This window comes from Phaethon aethereus, assembly GCF_964289735.1.
Source record: "Phaethon aethereus genome assembly, chromosome: 7".
Lineage (NCBI taxonomy): Eukaryota > Metazoa > Chordata > Aves > Phaethontiformes > Phaethontidae > Phaethon > Phaethon aethereus.
The window spans coordinates 31,748,000-31,769,681 of record NC_138583.1 but is presented as its reverse complement, the minus strand read 5'-3'; the positions used below and the strand labels follow the sequence as shown (position 1 = coordinate 31,769,681).

General features: G+C 36.6%; 1 protein-coding gene across 1 annotated transcript; it reads right to left on the bottom strand.

Annotated features, from left to right (window-relative positions):
- Positions 1-518: 518 nt before the first annotated feature.
- Positions 519-21,334, bottom strand: CASP7 (caspase 7; the record flags this gene model as incomplete). The annotated part of the gene is made up of 6 exons (XM_082002198.1): positions 519-742; positions 1,403-1,541; positions 3,066-3,241; positions 3,741-3,869; positions 4,747-4,895; positions 21,222-21,334. 6 exons carry the CDS (start codon positions 21,332-21,334, stop codon positions 519-521), a joined length of 930 nt encoding a protein of 309 aa, XP_081858324.1.
- Between the last annotated feature and the right edge of the window lie 348 nt (positions 21,335-21,682).

Sequence of the window (21,682 nt, the reverse complement as noted above, 5' to 3'; positions counted from 1 at the left end):
TCATTAATAATGTTCGTAAAAATGAAATGAATATATTAGACTAAGAAACAACTTTTAAATAGCTACAAACTGTTTCATCACTGGACGTACCCATAATATGACGGTCTTTGGAAATTTCCAAGGAAGTTATGGTTCCATGAGCTAGCAGTGAAAGAAAAGATGGAGTCTCATGATTTAATTTTTTTGTTCTTAACTTACAAGACAATTTTCTGGAATAAACCTTTATGGGTCAGGTAGTTGACTCTCAGAACATCTTCAGTAGCCATAAATCATGACAACCACACTAAGAGAAATCAAGATACGGTAATTAGAATTAGCTGTCAGGTTGGCTCACAGCATTTATTTCTTCTTTAAAATCTTGCATATCATCCATCCGTCAGATATCCCAGCTTATACAATATAAAAATCTAGTGTAATTACATTTCTGTTATTAAAAATGTGTTACTCCAGTTTATAATCAAATCTCCACCCAAAACCATATCCTGACCTTTCATCACTGGCTGCATCAAACTACACTTTCAGAAGTAAAGTTCCTTAGTGAGCATAGAGACCACGCAGGGAATCTGCTTCTTCTCACTGAAACGTGGATCATCGGACTGTGATTCAAAATTTGTGGCAACCACATAGTTGACCCGTGTGAGTATCTGCATGATCTCAAGTTGTTTTCCATGCTCATTTAGCACAGAGCACAGAGACTGCACAAACCAGGAGCCTCTTCCAGGATTCCTCCAGGAGTAATAACCTTACAGGAAAGACAGATAAGAAAGTACATGAGGTTATTTTTTCTCTTTTTTTCTTATTATCTTGTGCTGAAGAATGGAATGGCAGAGAGATATGTACTAATTTGTGTGAAAGTTTCTGGGCAAAGAGGAACAATGCACAACACCACACAGAAAGTTTAATTCTTATCCCTTGTGTCACATATCCTACCTCATTAAAGTGGAGAATAATGTGTATTAACTCTCCAAACATCACACTGCTAAAGTATCATCCTGTATTTTTGCATTTGGGAAACTGGAAGAAGTAAGATTTTATGTTTTTCCTCTCTAAGAATAAGTTTCATGCTGTAACTGTTCCTCTTCCTGCCTTCATCACATATTCAACATATTCACTAAACTGGGACATGGAAGGACAGGATTCCCAGAAAATGGTAGTGCCTTTGCCATCTGTAATGTCTGCGTCTTCTCACCTGCCAAACAGGAGAAACCAAACAGCTTTCTCCTGTTTCCGCTATAGCTACTGTAAAAGGGGTGGATACAACACACTGGCCCAACATACACAGGGCCTTAGTGTTTTGCTCTTCAGTGTACAATGTATCATCAATGAGGGTCAGTCTACAATGGAGTCAGTATGTGTGATAAGTTTTAGTCTTCTATCCCCACCCTAACCCGCTTTTCTTTACCTGGCACTGTGGAATATGCAAACAGAAAATCTGCTTCTACTGGGATTTTGTATCTTGGATTGGCATCTGTTTCCAGAGTGTCATTTGCAGGTCCAGAGTCAGTTTGTATACCTTCATCAAATTCAGAGCCTCTGCATGCCTGAAAGAAGTGAAGACAAAGATAACTTGTCCAATAAGGAGAAACAAGGTGTTATAAAAATATATATTCGTTAACACTTTTTAATGGATACCATTTTAAGTAGTACTTTGCATGCATTAGAAACAGAAATGCAATTCTGGGGGACATCTAATTGTTCAGTGATAAAGTTACTAGCTTACCCGTTTTAAAATATACATCCTGTACAGCAAAAGGAGGTAATGGTGTTGCAGGCTGTGGATCTCAGTGGATTGTCAAAGAGCCAAGTCAGCATTAGCTTACTCTAACCATGATTAATTTTACTAGTCTAGAGTCATTCTCAGCACTCAATTATTACATTATGTCTTGGGCAGCATGGCTTCTGGACATCTTCTCTATCATGTACTACATATTGTCCTTGGTTCCTGACATGCACTGCTGTAGCATTACATTTCACAGAATAACAAAATCATACCCCTAGATCATCTAGTCCAATCCCCCTTCTCAAGCAGGGACAGCTACAGCACATGTCCAGGATCATGTCGAGCTGGGTTTGGAATATCTCCACAGATGGAGACTCCACAATCTGGGCAACCTGTTCCAGCGTTTGACCATTCATTTCAAGTATACTACATATTTAACATCTTTCCATTTCTCTCTTTTATTCTTAATTTCCTCTTAATCCTGAGGCTTAGCTAAAGGGCATACTGGGACCACAGTCCAAGTGGGTTGGTTTCAGTTCTTGATCAGTAGCTTCTACTGACCGGTCTTGCAAACAAAAGCAGTCTGATGGGCTTATATAACATGAGCGGGTTGCCTTTATTAAGATAATTTTAAAGGTAACAAAGTACCCATTCCAAACATATAATTAAAAGAAACATCACTTCAGTAGTATGAACAGTCTAAAATAGACACAGTTTTCACTTTGAGGTAGAGAATTAATTGATGGAACAGCCTAGGGAAACCACATCTGCTGCAACTCCCATATGTACATAACACTATGATAAAAAAGATAATTCAGACCCATGGTATGTCAGTTAATAATGTTTGAGACAGCTGTCTTCAAAAGCTTAAGTAATATACAATTAATTATACACGAATGCAATAATGCAATGTAAATTTTTAGGCTACTGAGGGAGAGAAAAAATATTTCTTTTAGCAGAATGCAGTAATTTGTAGAGACAGCCTTTATTCAAAGAGACCTGGACAGTATTATTTCTATTGATAATCACATACTGTCCTCAGTTCTGTCTGCACAAGAGGGAGTTTACCTTTCTGCTTTGAAGTTCATATATTACCAAGCACAAAGAGAAACCATGTACAAAATTACAATGACAATATGTTCTTTACATCTCTGAATCTTGTATATAAATTAACTTGGAAAAACAAACACTACAAGTCACCCATAGTCAACTTCTTTCAACACATTTTTTCACAAAACCTCCAGCAAAATTCAGTAATTAACTTCCAGGGCTCTTCTAGAGCAGACAACCAACATAGCATGTTTTCCCCGCTGCAGCAGTAGGATATTTACCTTAGGGCTATTACCTGAATGAAAAATAATTTGGGTTTGCCTATAAGGCTTTTACACTTGTCTCCTCTGAATAGCGCCGTCAAACTCTTGATAGCCATGGGTCCGTCGGTGCCATAGATGAGGCCTTCTTCCCCATGGCTTAGAAGGATACAGGCAAAACAAGCGGCATCACTGTGATTCTCCTCAGCAGCTACAAATCAAATACTTCTTAGCCAAGAGGAAGCAACATTTTACATGAAAATTATGTTTAGCAAACACATTTTTCCGAGACTAAATACACATTGGGCCTCTATTGGAAGGCATAAGAAGGAGCAGATAAAGATGACACAACCCACTTTTTAGTAATGTGATGAGTACCTTGAATACATGAATGCATCCTTTGCTTGACTCTGAGTCTAGCCCACTGGAGTCAACCAGCTGGACTCTTTACCTAATATGACAAGGCTCTTCACCGAATACACAGGACAGGCACTTCACCTAATACGACAATAAAACTGTGTATTTCTGAATTGACATTGGAGGAAGAGGTGGGGAATTAAGCCTAATCCATTTAGAAACTGAATCCTTCTATATAGAAAATTGCACATTGTGGGGCCTAAGCAATCATTTTTGATTTGACCTGCTCTGATCAAGGCATAGATTCTGTGACTTCCAGAGGTCTTTTCCACTCTATGATTCTAAATTTTTACCTTGCTTCAGTAATTTTTCCATATCATCACGGCTTCGGTCATTGTATGTGTAAACCTCAAAACCTAAGTTTCTAAAACTCTTAGCTAGATCTCCAGCATCTTTATCAGTGCCATTGCGTGTACCCATTCCTGCCAGAAAACAAAGAATATGGTTGATTGCACATTACACAATTCAAAATAATCCACGTGTTCAAAGATAAATTTTTAGGTTTATAGTTAATAAACCTAAACAATGTCATGGTGACATGATTTTAAAACAATCCTTTAACAGCATTCTCAGCTTTGATAACAAATCGTGATTTCTTTTAATGCAAAATAATGCAAGGTTCAGTGTTAACACGTATCTTATCCTGAAAAATGTTGGCATGCCTCCAGCACCTTGCAACATAGGACCTCTGTGGCTGATTCCGTCTCCTTTTGGTTTAGCAGTATAACATATGCATAAAGCACTCCAAGGAAAAACTGTTGAAAAGAGTCCCTATGATACCCACATAAAAGAAACTGATGTCAATTCTTTGGAATAAACACTTCATTTAGTGTGTTTGCCAAGTGTATGGGAAAAGACTATAAAGTTGACTATAACACAAGTATCTGTCTGCTTTGAGACTGTACATGGTCTGAAAAGTTAATTGCAGGAGTGTGAACAGAGCAGAGCTACAGCTATTAGCTTTTGCAGCTCATAGCTGTAGCTCAGTGACAGAGAAGTTATAACATGAGCTGCAGATGCCAAAGTTCCAGCCTTAAACCCTGGGACAAAGGTGTAGTTTGAAGTTGGCAGAGCAAGGTGACATGCTCTTTGAAACATATCCTGCAAATAAGCTGCAAAGAGCTGCTCTAACCTAAGTGTTAAAGAACAGGAATAAATTGTAGGAACAACAATCTTTTTCTCAAAAAAGATAAATATATTCATTAAAATGCCATGTCCTAAAAGAAAAATGCTTATTGACTAATGAAAATATAAAAATTCTAAAGTCTGTAATGAGTATCATCAAAGGAAGAACATTACCTGTTTTGTCTTCAAAATTTTTGTTGTTTATAATAATACATTTGCCAACTTTCTTGTAGTCCATATTATACTGGAATGTGGGTGTAACAATTCGATACTGATTACTGAGAGAGGACTTTGGCTGTTCTTCTTCTCCATTCTTCTTTTTTCTAGGTGAACCAGATGAAATTATTGTTAGTGGCCGGTCACATGGAGTGTGCCTGTTTATCTTAATTCAAACCATTCAGGTAGCCCTACCCAACGTTTTTTCTTCTCTAATGTTTGTTTTCTTCCTTCATATTTCAGATTGAGGCATGAAGATCTTGTTATTTCCATGAAGTGATTATTGTATGCAGCTGGATTCTGATGATGGTAAAATGGCTCTAGAATGAACTGCAGCCAACAGTAGTACATTCAGATCCTGACCCACAGATAAAACAAATGTCCTAAACATGAAATCAGGCTGGCAGTAACCTTTCATAAACTATGGTTCTGGACATATTTTACTTTTACTATAAATAATTCACAGAAGGACAGACAGATCTCCCTTAATAACTATTCCAAGCACAAGACGACACACAGTTTACCCAATGGCTTGATAGGATTTGTTTACTGAATCACCTTCATCCCTAAATTCTCTGAAGACTGAGAACGAGCAGTAGGTAGTTTCTACTGATAAAGGTTATAGATGTGAACAGGTCATGTGTTAATTTGGTCTACCAAACAGCAGTGTGAACCTATGCAAAAAACTAAGCACATTTTAGTGTAATCGTCAATACCCAAGCCTCATTTCAAAAAAAACCCAAAACAAAACAAGCTATAAATGTTCTCTGTTAATATGACTGTGTACTGACCTTTCTGCCATGTGCAGGAATCTTAGATTGGATTAGAAAGAGATGCAAAGGGATAGCACAGACATTACTCACTGATTTATTTTTAATGAAGCATTAAGAACAAATCAATTACAGCCAGCATGCACACCTGAAGTATAAGCATGAGAAACTCAATGGTACTTGCTTTTAGAGCTAGACTTTTTGGTCCAAGCAAGTGGCTTCAGATGTTGGTAAGATCTCCTCAAGCAGAACTGAAGCCAGTGAGAGCCTACAAAAGGTCTGATTCAACCTCAGAACTTAAACAAGCTTTGGAGCAAGCCCAATTAGAAACAATGCTCAGGAAAGGGCAGAAGAAGTTATCGGCACCTCTCTCACTCATTTGGTCCAGCATCCTGCTTCCAATACTGTTTATTGCTGATGTCTGAGAGGAAAACATAACCCACTTTTGCAGCACAAATAACTGTATAATACACTTTTGTTTTTAACAAAAGTAGATTTTTCCCATAATCTCAATTAATTTAAGGACTTTCACTATTCTCACTCTGACATCTTTCTAAAGAATTATTAAGCTATTTGCTTCAATAATTGCCTGTAGACATGAGATTGCTGTGAATTGATTAAATATTGTTTAGGTAATCTACTTTCTTACATTCCTGATTTAACAATTTTCTTTTAGCTTTAAGTGTCATTTTTTTTATTATTAAAGGACAAGACTAATTGGAAACCATAACAAACCTTCTCTAGATGATTCATCGTGTTTAAATACTACTGCAATTCAATTTAAAATAGCTTCTTCTTATCTTTGAGTGTCCTCATGTTCTGTTACAAAGGGCCAAATTAAATAGCTGCACCTGGCAGGCTTTCTCTGTACTCTTTTTACATGTAACCATCCTAATCACCTCTCTTAGACTCCTCTTAGAGACTACAAACAAGATATTTAATCATATCTACTTGAGAGTTTTGCCTGATACTCTGGAAATACATTTTTTTTCTGGCAAATCGTGAGTATTGGTATTCTCCTTGCATACTGTTTCTTGAGGGCTCTGGGAGCAATAATTAAATGTGCTTTGCCTCAAGAAAAGATTTCAACCATTTTAAAGAATTATCCACAGCTATATGTTGTTAATATTACATTTGACTTTCAAAGAGATCTTGGATTCTTATTTTAGCCTAAAATTCCCCCTGGTCCTACATCACTAGACAGCGCTTTGGCAAAGAGAGAAAAAGAAATTTCAAAACAACAAATAACCACTCAGGTCGATGAAGAGGCTAATTTCCTCAGCCCACACTGAATTCAAGCTTCTACAGATTTATCTGGCTTCACTGACTTCCTGAAAAAGCTCTATGACTAACAGTGGCTGTTATACACAATAGGATATTTTCAAGGGGCTTGTACAGAAATTCCAGTTTAGGTCCAACCCATGAACAGTTGTGAACACTTGGGACAGATCCACATGAGCAGTATGGTTTCATGTTTGCACTGTCTGGCTCTGCTAAAATGCTGGAAGTGATGTAATTCTAGTCCAGAATTCAAGTAGCCATGATAGTCCACAAAAAGCCTCACTGAAAATAGCAGCTGGGGTTAAGTGGCATAATAATGTAGCCACATAACTTCTCTGAAACCTCTTCACTTCCGAGTTCAATAGTTTGCACTCATTCATGCAGAAATACTTGACAGTTTAAGGGACATAGCTACTACTGCTGGTATTCCCGAAAGTACGTCAGAAGCTCTATGCCGGTCAATGTCAAGTGTCACAGACAGGCCTTGTCAGCATGGTAGCACACATAACTCTATCATTTCCCTATTCCTTTACTGAGGATAGTATGGTTTTGTTCTAATGATTCCTTCCAAGCTGAACAGGCTGACAAGATACCAAGAAACCACAGCATGCCTTGTAGGGTTACACCTATAATTTCTTTACTGGCAGACAACAGTAAGTTCCAGAAATCTTTTGGTATCTATCCAAGCTGAACAAATAAGGAACCAAAGGTTGTGGAGTATACATATCCTGGCCCTGCAGTCCAGAGAGAAATTGTTCTTTGAAGATTCTGTTTTCTGTGCCAACATAGCACAATATGGGAATTGTCTGACTGGACTAAACTGACAGTGTAAGGTCCAACTCTTCAGTTTCAACAAGCTAAATCAGACCTTGTAATAATGACTACTAAAGTAATAAATATGTAATAATCAGTCCTTAAGGGAAATGCCCTGTCAGTGACAGGCTGGCTTATGACTGAAAACCTAAAGCTTTCCAGCTAAATTTTTTTTTTTCCCTAAGCTTTGAACTGGACACGTGTTAATATAAATGCTTACTGCTGTTGTTACTAAGCTTTCCAATCACCATGTGTTCTGAAAAGGTTTCCACAGGTTAGTTATGTGGTGTTACAAAATGTTTTAGACTATTTGCCCTCAGTTTTATTTCATTCTGCTTCTCTGACATCCGGTGTCTTTAATTTCCCTCTTTTGGGATTCAAACATGCCTGGACTAAACAGAAACTTTAATTTTATGATTCTTTACCTTTCTTCAGCTTTTAATTACAGCTGTGCCATAACTCCTCACTCCACTAGTGGTCACTGATCTTTCCCTTAGACAGAAATATTCTTCCTATCAGTGCTCTCACATATTTCATGTTCTCTCCCTTCGGTCAAGAGTTCAGCAAAATTGATATTCCACTCCAGCACCCTCACACAGCTTGCACATTTTCACCATTACTGTGTCTCTAAATCCAAGCCTTAGGCTTGACAACAGTATGTCTGGGAATGTGATTTCATTGATCTCAATTGGTGTAAAAACTGTGAAAATCATTATTATCAACTTTCAAATACAAAATTAAAGTTAACCGTACCATTTATCATTTTGTTATTGAACTCTGAAAGTAAAGGCCAAATTTCTTACCACCATGAGTGGCTAAAATTCTGTCAAAGTCAATGGAGATACATCACTTGCACCAGTAGTGAACTTGATTGTCTAAAGGAGTACTACTTAACACAACAAACTTTTTCTGTTACACTTTGGGTAAATTCTGATTTCAGTATGTACGGATATCAAGATTTAAGGATAAAAATATCACTGTTAACATTTAGCTATACCTAAAGATTATTTTCAATAACAATTTTACTGAAAGTAGTGTCTCTTAGCAGCAGAGATTTCCGCTCCTTTGGCTTCCTTTTTATTGGCATCTTCCTGCACTTTCTTTGCTACCGTATATTAGTATGACACAGCAGCATACTAACAATCCATGTGCAGGAGAATGGCTTCCTTGAGTATTGCAGGCTCTCATCATCTCTCCCACCTGCTACAGCCCAGCTCTTGGGCTCAGGTCTGCCAGCCCTCCAGAGTAAACAAGTGTTTCAGTGAGAACGAGCTGCTTCACTTCCAGTGTAGTGTGATATGTTTCCATGGGGAGAGTCTTCACTTTCCACAATTAATGTCAGCTGTGTAGTCTGGTATTGCCTACCTCTGTGCAAAGTGTAAAGGCCAGTGACTGTAAAAAAACCTTCTGCTGTAAGCAAGCTGGTCTGCTGTAACTATATGGACTCCCCTTGGAACAGCACCAGGATAATGCAGGGAAAGTTCTCAAAAGAAGAGTAAATGAAAGGGAAACATTAAGAAGAAAGTCCAATCTCTAGGGTAGAAAATGTTACACCAATCCATTTAACTAAACCGCAACATCAATGATGATTAAAAAGAGGATGATAGTAACCGACAGACAATAGAGCTCTTCTGAAAACATAAGCTGCTTGGCCTTAAAAGCAATGTGACACTTAGCATACAGAAGAAACAGCTCTCCCAGGAAAAGAACAGTCATTTAAGATAGCTTTACAGGCAGAGCATAAGATGAATAGAGACAAATTTCAAAGTCATCGCTTCTGAGAAGCAGGATGGGAGGACTTTCCTGTTTGGTTTTTTCCTGTTTGTTTGCTTTTCTAAGAGGAAATTAATGTGTTAATCAAAAGGAACTCTAAAAATGATATTACAGAGAGATATCCGGGCTTTGAAAGCAGCTAGAGTCCCTTTCTCTCCCAGGAAGGTTAGGGACTTTTGTTGCTGCACTGAAAAATGTAAGCAGATAAAAAAATTCTACCATTACGATACTATTCAATTTAAGGAAGTTCACATTCAGAGGTGGGTGGAAACGGCTAAACTGACTACATTCATTTCTATTTGAAGTATACACACACACAAAAGAAGAGAACTTGGCTCTATGAAGTTCAGTAAATCTGGGTTTTACTTGATAAGGAATATCACAGAACATTGTGATAGCTTTTACTCTGGCATGCTTCTTTAATAAAATGTACAATCATATATAATTTTTGAATGACTGATAACAGGTTTCTGTTAAAAAACAAATTTGCCTTAAAAAACATGCTACCTTTACAAAACACATCATCTTGGGATCCCTTCTGGAGTCCCCAGAATGCTTTCTGGCATTGGAGAATAATTTTATGCTAGTTTCCCTCACATTATCAGCCTTGCTGTTAAGTCCAGGCAAGATGACTACAGCAGTGGTACAGTGACAAAGTCCATAGTATAAATCTTCCCAGGTAATCCATCAACATCCACCAGAACTTTCATACACTTAATGTAGCAGGATGCGGGGTATCTTAAAACTGCAATGCTCTTTATTCTATTACAAACACCTGAGATGTTTCTCTCATGGCTTTTACATTTGGGGACCTCTTTAAAGGCTTCATTTGAATAAATGCCCCATTGAGTTACAATACTGTGGAGTACGTGTACAGGGCAACACATTAGTTTTACGACCTAATCAGCCTATATTGCTGATTTAATTTTATGCAGTTTGTATGACTCCACGCTGCTCTTTCTGTCTAAAAATCCCCACTCCTCCTCTTATTGCGTGATCAGTATAAATGATGTTTGCAACTACTGCTCATCACAAGTGCTATGCTTGCTCTCCTGGGAAAAAATCCTGGATTGGATTTTTTTTTAATAGATAGTTAAAGGACAGACAGGAAATAATGAAAATGCAAAGAGGATTGTGTTTGAATTCAGAAAGCATCACCAAGCTATGTGTAGTAAAACTGAGTGTGCTGGAGAAGTACTTCCAAAAGAAGTGAACAGGAAAGAATTCATCAATTAGACAAATCAACATTCAATATTTTGTTCTATGTTTCTACCCTAGTCTCAATAATTAGTGGTCTATTCATATGTCTGATGCTTTCTGATGATCATGCATTAATATGTCTTACTCCTACATAAACTTCTCTCCAAACTGCCAGCTTTAATACTTTTATCCAGCCTAATTTCACCATATTTAGTGCACCTCTAATTACTGTACACTCTCCCCTCTTTGAATTTTTTTTCTCTTGAAACCTATTGGCAATAACAAGCAAAAGACACTTGTTAAACCTGACGAGCTTTTTAGATCTTAAGTTCTTTAAGGCAGACTCTTTGTTCTTTGTCAGATCCGTTTTGGTAAAGTGTCAAGCAGGTTTAGATCTGCATGCAAATAATATATTATCCTGTTGCTTTTTCCCATTAATATTGCATCAGGTTGGCAGAGCAGCAGCATTTCTGGACAAGAAGAATATGTCATTACTTGAATTGTCTTATATAAAAATGAATATCTCTTTACTGTTAAAAATCAGAAAACATAAATTATATGGGATAAGGACTAAGCATTAACCATAAGGCTAGACCAAGTACTAAAACTGTATTACACTGCATTTGATGGTGTGATGCTGGTTCACACACTAAGAAGGCAGAATACTAGAAGACTAAGTGAAGCCTACAATAAACACTAACAGGAGCCACTGCAGAAGACATTGGCATTTGGGAGATCTCAATTCTTTTTCCAACCTGATTGTCACATGCTATAGGCTCACAAATCTTTTCTCCTGAATAGACTCCAATGGCAGGTGCAATTTCCATCTCTCTCTTTTCAGGCAGATAACACCTTACCAAGGACTCCTTTGAAAATGGTTAAATATAATTGTAAACCAAGAAAATAAATACTATCCCTCACAATCTTTTTTTAAACACAGGTTACTCAGGCTTCCAAATTATGTGCCAGTAGATAAACTGAAAAACAGCTTAATAGTTGAAGCAAAATCTCCTGAGGGAAAAGGAGCAATACTAATTATATAGGAGGAAGTTCAAGTAAGTATTGCATACTTTCAATTTCCCTACTGAAAGTTATTAGCAAATGACTGCTGACTTTGATAGACTAGCACCAACAAAATAACCAGTCCTTAGAAGGCTATCTTTAAATATGCTACAGATAAATGTCAAAAGAAAATTTTTTAAATTTCTAATATTAAAGTCAGAAGCTTTTCAACAAAATAGAAAGTCTTCATTTAGAAAAGCGAAGAAAAGTGGTCCTACAAAACTGAACATAAAAGTTTCCCAAAAAGCATCTAAACATTATTTCACTTATATTGCTCACTATAGCGAATATAAACAACATAATAAAAAAAATCCCAGAACATTAAAACACAAAACCCAGTCAAACGGGCCTAGATTTCTGTTCCTTTTAATGGTCTTGGTTTTTCTGTTAAATAAATTTTAAATTATGGTGAAACATGACAAACTGATAATACTGGAGTCTGAAGTTCATATTTATCAATGACGTATAAAGTCTGTGCAACCCTTGCATCTTCATATCCTGCTCTTCTGAAGTGCCTGAACCTTGAAAGTAATTTTCAGGAATGGGTGGAATAAAGGGAAATGGCAAGTGTGCTTACTCGAGCACTGCAGCCTCTAATGAATACACCCCGCTTTCCTCCTGGGAGCAAGCCTACTAAAAGCAGCAGGACTAGTCAGGCAGTAAAATAATGCCTGTTTGTAACTGTTCTCTAGATCAGGGCCGTAGTAATTATTTAGCCTCCAGCTTCTTTTTGAACTGCCAATTAGTTCATTACTTCTTAAAGACATCTTTGGAATTAGATCGTCAGCTGACTAAACGAAGACAGTTTAAAAGTCACCAGAGGCAAAGCATTTTGCTTGAATGAACCTGAAACTAGGAAGCTAATGGAGACAGTACCTCTTGTTTCTTTGGAAACCCACATCCCAAACCCTCTTTATAACTGTAATATAACACTAGTTTTGAAAGGAAAATAGTGCTGTAGCAGTCTTGAAAGAAAGGAGTTAGGTAGACTGGGATTATTTTCGTGAATTTATAAAGATAATAATAGAGCTGAGAGGGATGTAAGCTATCATTAACAAATTCTTTGCCCAAGACAGGACTGAGTTCATTCATCCAATAAAACAGTATCATATTAAAAACCTACTTTTGTTCTTACTATGACATATGTGGCAGTAATGTTACAGATTTTGCAGAGAATTCACAAAATAAAATGCCTTGATTTTTTAAAGAAATCTTGGCATTTCCCTAAATTTCCTGTACCATGCTATATCACCTCCAACAGCAGAACACAAACCATAAAAATATTTATTAGGATCATATGCTAGCTATGCTTTGCTCAGTTAACTTGATGAAAAGTATTAAACAAACCAAAATGCTCAGTTGGGTGGATATGCTCTGTTATCCACTAAGAGCCACTCAGTTGTGCTCCAGATGGAGAACTGAGTGTGATTCCTGCTTCTGCTATTGAATAACTTTGGGAAAGTAACTCCATATCTCTTGGTCTTAGTTTTTCCATTACAAAATAGAGCCTAAACAAAGCTTTTTCGTAAAACAACTGCAGATCTCATGGCTTCTTTCCAGGGGCGTAGTAGTGTACAGTAAACTAGAGAATGAATTTAAAATCCACTACTTTGTGCATCTGTACAATGTTTAGGACCAGAGCGTGTGAGGTAGCTTACTGCCACGTGCCTCCTGGAAAAAAATGCTTAAAACAAAGGCATTCATACTGTCCACTATGGAGGTTTACAGTGGATCTCTGTCCAGAAAAAAATTCCTATCTTTGGTTACTGCACATTAGCTTCCCTGAAGAGATAAAAATGCTAGTGCCTGCACACAGTTATTTAACATCAAATGCAAAAATGACAGGGTTGCAGTCCACAGAAAACGGCATTTCCCCAAAGTATATTATAGCCCTAAAGGCCTCTGGGACCTTGGCTTAACAGTCAAGATACTGCAGCTTATCGCATTGCAGCTACTCAGCTGAACTACAGCAACGGCTATTTGTATGTTCCTTTGAAACCACAATCTAAAGTATATTGGCCTGAATCACAATAAGGCCTCACCTACCACAAAGCTTCACAACTGCAACAGTCTCAGAGATGAACAAAATCAACTAGAGACCTGCAACATGCTAATTGCAATAAATCACTCAACTGAGTGAGAGCACTTTTCATTTGATCTTTTGCAAAGCAAGCCACAAACCCTTATTCAGTAGTTGCCACAAACCTGCAGCTTCTGTTTAATCTGCAGAACATCTTTTAGATTTATACCCAACCTTTTTTTAAAGATCCATTGGATCCATTTATAGGTTCTTTGCTTCCAAAAAGTGCCTCCTATCTTTGATCTTCCATCACCCATATATTTTTATAGTACACTACATATTTGTATAGTATAAGCAAATTATCTTTCAACTTTAGTTAGAGAAACTAAATAAATTTTAAATCCCTCGTTATATGACATTTTTCAGACCCTTGTATCTTTTTTGTCCTATTTTAGTTTCAAGACCCTCCTCCAATTAGGAGAGAGAATCTTCTCTAAGAACTTGGAAACCAGAGAAACCCAGTCCAGGAGAACTGGAAACTCATTGTGTAATTAAAGGAGTTGAGCTGTTTGAAAGAGCAAGCCTCAGACTACAACTTCTGGCATACTTTGTATATTATATATATCCTTGGAGTTCTGATAGTTACATCTAAATATGTCTTCCTCTCCTTTTAACTATGTGTTAGTGATGGCCTTAACATAATTCAAATCAAAACCATGGCTGCAAGTTTATTTATTACATACAAATGAAGCAGACAAAGCATACTGGGGCTAAGCCAGCTACACTTTGTAAAAAAAGTTTCAACACAGACTATTATATTCTCCCACATTTCACAACAGTTAAAAGGAGACAAGAAGGAAAAATAAAGAAACAGGTAGCAATATGCTAGTCTTTGTGCACTTAATATTTTAAGTATCATTTACAGCCTAAATGACAATTTCATGGTTTTAATGCTTGCAGCAGAGAGCATCAAAACAGAGTAAGTTCCAAACTCTCAACCGTCCAACCATCAATTTGTAATTCATCTTCAGCTTCCTAATTAGCTGCATGGGTATCTGCTCTGCAGGCCTCACAATATTGTATGCAACATAATATTCAAATAACATTCAAAAGCTATAATGTTACAAATAAAGAATATTGCTTGCTGAAACAATTTCTGCTCACTTCCAGAAAACCTGCACATACATACCTTCCATGAGTGTTCTGGAAATTGATATCTTGCATGATCATATCCTAGCTAGTTTAATGTACACAGGCAACTACCAATTTTATGAAAAATAAGATGAAGCCTCTCTTATCTATCATAGGTACTAAGAGCAATTAACAGGTATACATATTGCTATATGGACTGCTTGGAAAAATGATTCAAAATAAAGCACACTCCACCCCAAATACTATTTCTCAGAGAACACTCTGGCTAGGATTAGCAATTGCAAAATACCAGTAGAGTTATAACTAGCTGGATATAAGCACTGAAAATAAACTCTTTTAGGGTATTCATTCATGAGATTTCCAAACAGGTAGCATAGAAGGAAAGAGATAAACAACATTCTACTGTACCTTGGCTCATCATCAAACGGTACTCCACACTGCATCTGAAAACAGCTTCAGTTTGTCCTCAAGAGCGAGTCTAATCTTCTTTGCTAATGCTAGGAGCCCACCATGCTCAGGGTTACGTTGGAGAGTGAAACAGGATGCTCTCTATGTTCAGGCCCAAAGATTCGCATGTGTCAGCAGTGGGTCACACTGGACTTTTCTATGGGGCTATTCAAACCCTCATAGCTATCACCCTGCAAGCTGAGGTCATGCAGGCCTGATCTACCTTTGCTGACAAGCGGAAAACATGCTCCCAGTGCTCTGATTCTATCACCGTCCCTGTGTAAGAGTGTAGGAAAACAGAGCAGATCCTGAGATGGAGGTGGGACAGCAGACTTCACTTTGTAATACATCTTTCTTCCTTCTCTCAAAACCTGATCCACCATTACTACAGTATTTACAAAACGAATATTTCTAAGAAAATAATGCAAATTAACATGTACAGTTTAGACTCTTTGTATTCTAATTCATAGAACTATTTCCTATATATTTACTCTTAAACAGTTTTGGTTTATTATAAATTTGGCTTAATTTCTTTTAGATTCCTTTGAAAGATTAAAAATGACACTACATAATAGCTTGCCTCCAAATTTTGTATGATGACAGCACAGAGTTTGTTGTAATTAAGGAAATAAATTGCTACACTAAAAAGGACTTAAGATACTTGACTCACTGTTGTGATTGCTACAGATACAGTTCACAGATAACCCAGTGTTTGCTGTGTTTCACAAGATAAAGTCTCTAAGGAGACTGGAAACAAATATTGACTGTAAATTAATGAGTTCTTACACTTTAGACTAGATACTATTTCAAGATACTTGGGCATTTCCTATATTGCACATCCAGTAAGCATCCAAGGGAAAGTACACTGACCACAATTTTCACTAATTCTTAAATACTCCTGCAGTGTTCTCCAGAAGTTGAGTTCCAGATCTAACACAAACTGCAATAAAAAAAAAGTAAAAAAACCTCCAGCTTAAAAGACAGTAATGAAACATCCCTATTGCTCTGTTAAAATCTTTTTATTGTCTTTGTAGGAATTAACTTTAACAGACTATAAATGCCAGAACCTACTGCTTCTGCAACTTTTTGTTCAGTGTTTTAGGAGAAAATACACTGATATTTAGGCTGTGCAAAGCAGAACTCACAAACTCTAAACAGAATTAAAGTTATATTGTGCTAGACTTCGGAGTTACGGTAGTAAAAGGAAAGAACATCATCTATTTACAGGACAGACTAAGGCGCACAGTGGTTTGCTTAGAGACATAAAGGAAAGGTGAGGCTGAACCAAGAGTCCAGTTCTGACCTCAGAGTTGCAGCCCAGAGCATAAATTCAATTAATGATGCATCAGCTCCTATTTGTTGTAAAGTAGCTTGCTATTTTTATTCTATCAAAGAATAAGAGAGATACTTTTCTTAGCAATATTTATTTTTGAAAGGTCTGTAATATTCTGTCACTGAAATTTTTAATGTTAATTTTAATTTTTAATTAACAACAGCATTTTTAGTTTTAAAACTGTAAAAGTTATGATAAAAAAGATGAAGTATCATTCAAGGCATGATCTGGATTTGAACACATTAATTGCAAGGCAGGAACAGCTGACATTCATGCAGTGGAGGCCAGTACAGTTTCTTCATAAGTATATGGTGCTAGCAGTAGTACTTTTTCTACAAAGCAAGCAATTAATTTATAAGATCAGGCCCAGTATTTTCAAATGGCCCAAAAAATACCAAATGGGCAACTGTGGAAAACATACGCATCTGGATCCCTGCGAAATGGGTCTTCATAAAGTTCTACCTGCAAAGCAACTACTTACAAACCAAATAAAATTAAGCTGTTGGTAATCAACAGTGGATGGAAAATAGGTCCCCAAAAGACAGAAGAACAACAGAAGAGCAAAGCTGAAACAAAGACAACTTCCCACACCTGTTACAGCTCCAAAGCTGAGGTTCAGCCGAGGCTGAATCTCTAAAATTAGTATTTATTCTTTGAAGGACAAGGCTATTTATTTTGAGAAATATGGCTACACTGAGACAAGGATCATGAACTTAAAATAGTCAGCTTTGGCAACAAAGTGCTCCCCCACTTTGATGTCCTGTAAACCAAATAAACACCATACAAATGAAAGGGAAACCTATATATCTGTGAATCTTTTTGATCTAAATACTAGTTTATAAACCTGGTAGTTATAACTATATAACTATGATAACTATTGAACTACAGAAGGCAAGATACACACTGGTGTTTCCAGCAAACTTTCAAATGAATTAAAATGAAAAGTTTCAAACTTTATAGTGGCCTGACTGGGCAGAAATAAATACCTTACAGATATTTTGGGTTTGCAGTGTTAAACAGCTGAAGTACTCTCGGTGACTATATGCCAGTGTACTCTACAAACTTCTCAGATTCCTCAGTGGGATTTTCTTAGAATGTATTTAATGCTTCTGCATTAAGGGCACTACAGAATCGCACAGTTTCAATTGTAACTAGCTATTTGTAAGAATTCTTAAATATATATTTAAATTATGTTTTCTGTTTCGAATACTGACTGCAAAACAAGACAGTAGGGCTGGAGTAGATAAAAGTAACCAGAGAACAAATGGTTTTATACAATTAAATTAGAATAAAATTGGTACCTAAATACTAATAACCACCCTCTTCTGCATTCTGCTGCTTCACTGCAGCCCACAGTCATGATTATTGACAGTGCAAATGTGAATGTACCAAGCCTTCAGAATTTTCAGATGCAGCTTTTTTTTAAAAAAAAAAAAAAAACACAACAGCTTTCGATAGGTAAGAGAAATCTTAGCTTTTCTTAATGCAGTGGAACCACAATTTTATTCTGTTTCATGTTACATTTTTTCCTGGATGCTAAAATATTTGCTGTTATCAATCTCCGTAACAGACTTCTCCACTAAAAGACAAAAGATACCAAATGAAGATATTATATCATCCTGTGGAGAAGTGAGACTATTTTTAAAACCTTGAAAGTGTAACAGGAGCACATACAACATAGAAAAGAAAAATTTCTGTGGGAAAAATTGTATTGCTTTCTAACTATGACATAAAGAATTAAAATACACGTTTGAAATCCTCAGATCAATCTTTTCTCAACAAAGTTTTAAGATTTTGTTGCACGCAGGCATGTCAGGGTGTATGCTGTTATTTCTGCTTCCTGAAACATAACTTTTCGCTCAGCTGCAACACTCCCTAATTTTTGTCCACCTTTTTTGCAGTAAACAAAATTGATACCCTCCTGCCATCTAGTGGCTAAAAACCCCTAAACCAAACACCACCCACAGATGGTCCTTCAAAACTGATTTTTCAGCTCTTTTCTCCACCAAACAGTTTTTTCCCACCATTAACTAAGTACTAGCATTTTTTCAAAGAAAAGGAAATACGTAAAAGATAATGCCCCTAAACTGTGGTGCAGCCAGAATAACCTGCCCACTCAGTGGCTTGTTCTAAGCGTCGCGGCCTCCATGGTAAAGCAGGCTCACAGACTTCTTGGAGAGAAATATGCTGTAGTGAATAAGATTTTCACTTATGTCTACTTACTGCTCTTGATTAGACAAATCTCTAGTCACAACCAGAGAATGGTGAATTGGAGCTGTGAAGCTACTGGAAATAGCTGGCCTTTCTGCACTGCTATGAATTCAGTTTCTCACTGCTCTGTTCTCTTAAATGAAAATTAAGGTGCTTATTTAACAGTACAATTTACTTGTTTTCCTACTGAGCTTATATATTTGAAGCAATAATAAATTAAATACAAAGTAGAATTTCATTGAAAGTATTGCACAGCTGGTAAAAACTCTTGCTAAAACAAAACAAGGGACCATAAACTTGTAGTCAATTGAAAGCTTTCTAGATACCTTATTTTACAGGTATTAATTTCATGTTGCCAAAATGAAGACTCGGCAATCAAGACATAGAGCCATGCTGGTTCCAACTGAAAGTACATCTAGCCTAATATGTGGTACTGACTAGTAATGAGTTTTAAGTAAATAAACAAAAGAAATTGGTTACAGAACATATTCTCACAGACACCTGATTTAGGAACACCTTGCACCAAAGATTTTAACATCAATATTTCCACTGGACTTTTCTTCCCCAAATACCTCTAACCTCTTCTAAACTTACCTAAAATTTTGACATCTGCATATCTTGTGACTTTAAGTTCTACAATTGCATTCTGCACTGTGTGAAAATTACAACTTACCAATTGTTTTAAACCTACTGCATGAACTTTTCATTGGATGCCCCCTAAATTTGCTGTGAGGCACAAGGAATAATCATTGTCTATTCACTTTCTCCTCCATTATAGTCACGGTTCTAGATCAGATCCCATCTTCCTTTATCCTCTCACATTCCTCTCCTATCTTCCCTCAGGCCAAAGAGTTTTAGTTTCTATAAGATAAAGACTTTGTCACTGTGCTTGGATTTTTAAGACCTTTGCTGTCAGCTAGCTCATTCCTCTGTAGGCAATCATCAACTTCTTCAAGAAACTCTGATAGATTTCTCAGACTTATTTTTCTGTACAAAATCTAAGTTGAATCTTCTCAATTACCTCATATTTAATCTGAGCAATTTTTTACTTCTAAAGAAAAATGTTTCAAATTGTACCTTCAAGGAGTTCCCAAAAGATGAATGCCTCAAACTGATGCATAGCCAAAGTATTTGAAAAAATTCTTATAGGAAAAAAGTGATAAAAATGCTGATTATTGCTTTTCCTTCAGGAATGATTAACTTTGAGTTGCATAATTTAGTAATAATATTAGCATATCATCTCTCATAAAGAAGACCAATTCAGATATTAAAACACACATTTTATAAAGTTTAAAAGAAACCTTTGAAAAATGTTTGACAATTAGAAACAAATGTTACACTATTTTCCATGATGTGAAAATTCTGTTAAAATGCCATTAAAATTAATAATACACATATGTATCACAAAACATATTTGAGGATTGAGAAGATGAGACAAAGTGATTTGCTTAACAGCACATCAAAAGTTTTCTGACTAAAGCATCTTCACTTCTCTCACAGATTTGTTACCCCCATTAGACTCATAATAAGCAGCAAAGATAAAATTATATTCTACATGTTCTTTCTCTGAACTATACTGTTCACTTGAATGGGAATGTCCAATAGTAAAAAAAAAATCAAAACCTCTCTGTAAATACAATAGTCTCTGTAATAAACAACTCTAAGAAAATCTCTCTAAATCCATTAAGTTCACAATGTGAAGTAGCCATTTGCTGACACTCAATGTATTTGTAAATTTTGCATGTTCATTTTTCATCTTTTGCATTTTAAATCACATTTATCTAGTGTTTTCAGGAGTACAAACAAGCAGTACATAGTTCTTGCTTCCTATAAACTTAATGAAAGTAAGCTTATGCTACAGTGAGACTACTATGTTTTGAAATTGAAGGCTTTTAATTTATTCCGTAGTGGGTATATATCTCTAGACTCAGTGAGGCTTCTTTGTGCTACAACCTAGATGGCACATCCAAGCTTTAAACTAACTTAAATAGTCAGCAGGGGTTTCCAATGATGTAGGAGATTAGCTGAGCTGAATGCAGTAAAATAGATAATTAATGGCATATTTAATTCCTAGCTCCACCAAAAGGCAATATTTAAGATGAGGGACTATAATTGATGTTAAATGAACTTAGTGGTCTCTTAACTACAGAATAAAGCTTATGGGAGATACTATAGGTCTGCCTATAGGGAGATACTATAGAGAGATGCTTTAAGGTACAGATCAGATACATTAAACCTAAACAACATAAACCATCTCCCTGTTCAGACCATCTATGACATTGTGGACATAGCAAACCAAACACTAAAATCCCATTAGAAGGGTAGTATGACAGCTGATACAACAGTAACAGGAATAAAAGCAGCAACGTACTTTCCAAAAAGTGAGAATCTGCTACTTCTGTCTGGCTTTGCATCAGCTACGTCACCGTGATCTTCATCACCTCTCTCCTGAGTAGAGCTATCAACATGCTGATCTCCCAACATCTACAAATAAAAGTACAAGAACGTAAGTGTCCCTCAATGAACACTATCATTGTCTAAATACTTCTATAAATCAAACCATTAAACCAGATACATGTGAGGTTGTTAGTCAGTTATACTGCCGAATACTTCATGAAGTAAGAGTGGCTACAGATTCCTGGCCCTGAATCAACATGACATTGCACATGCTCAGCCGTCTGTATTACCTTGTGGCAGTTACCAAAAGTGACTTGTCTAATAATGTTGGGATCACCCTGCATGGCTCGGCCTTGAGGAGAAGGAGCTGTGGTAAACAACTAAGAAGAAGCGAGGAAAACAGGAACACCTGCAAGCAGCGAATCCTGACTGTGT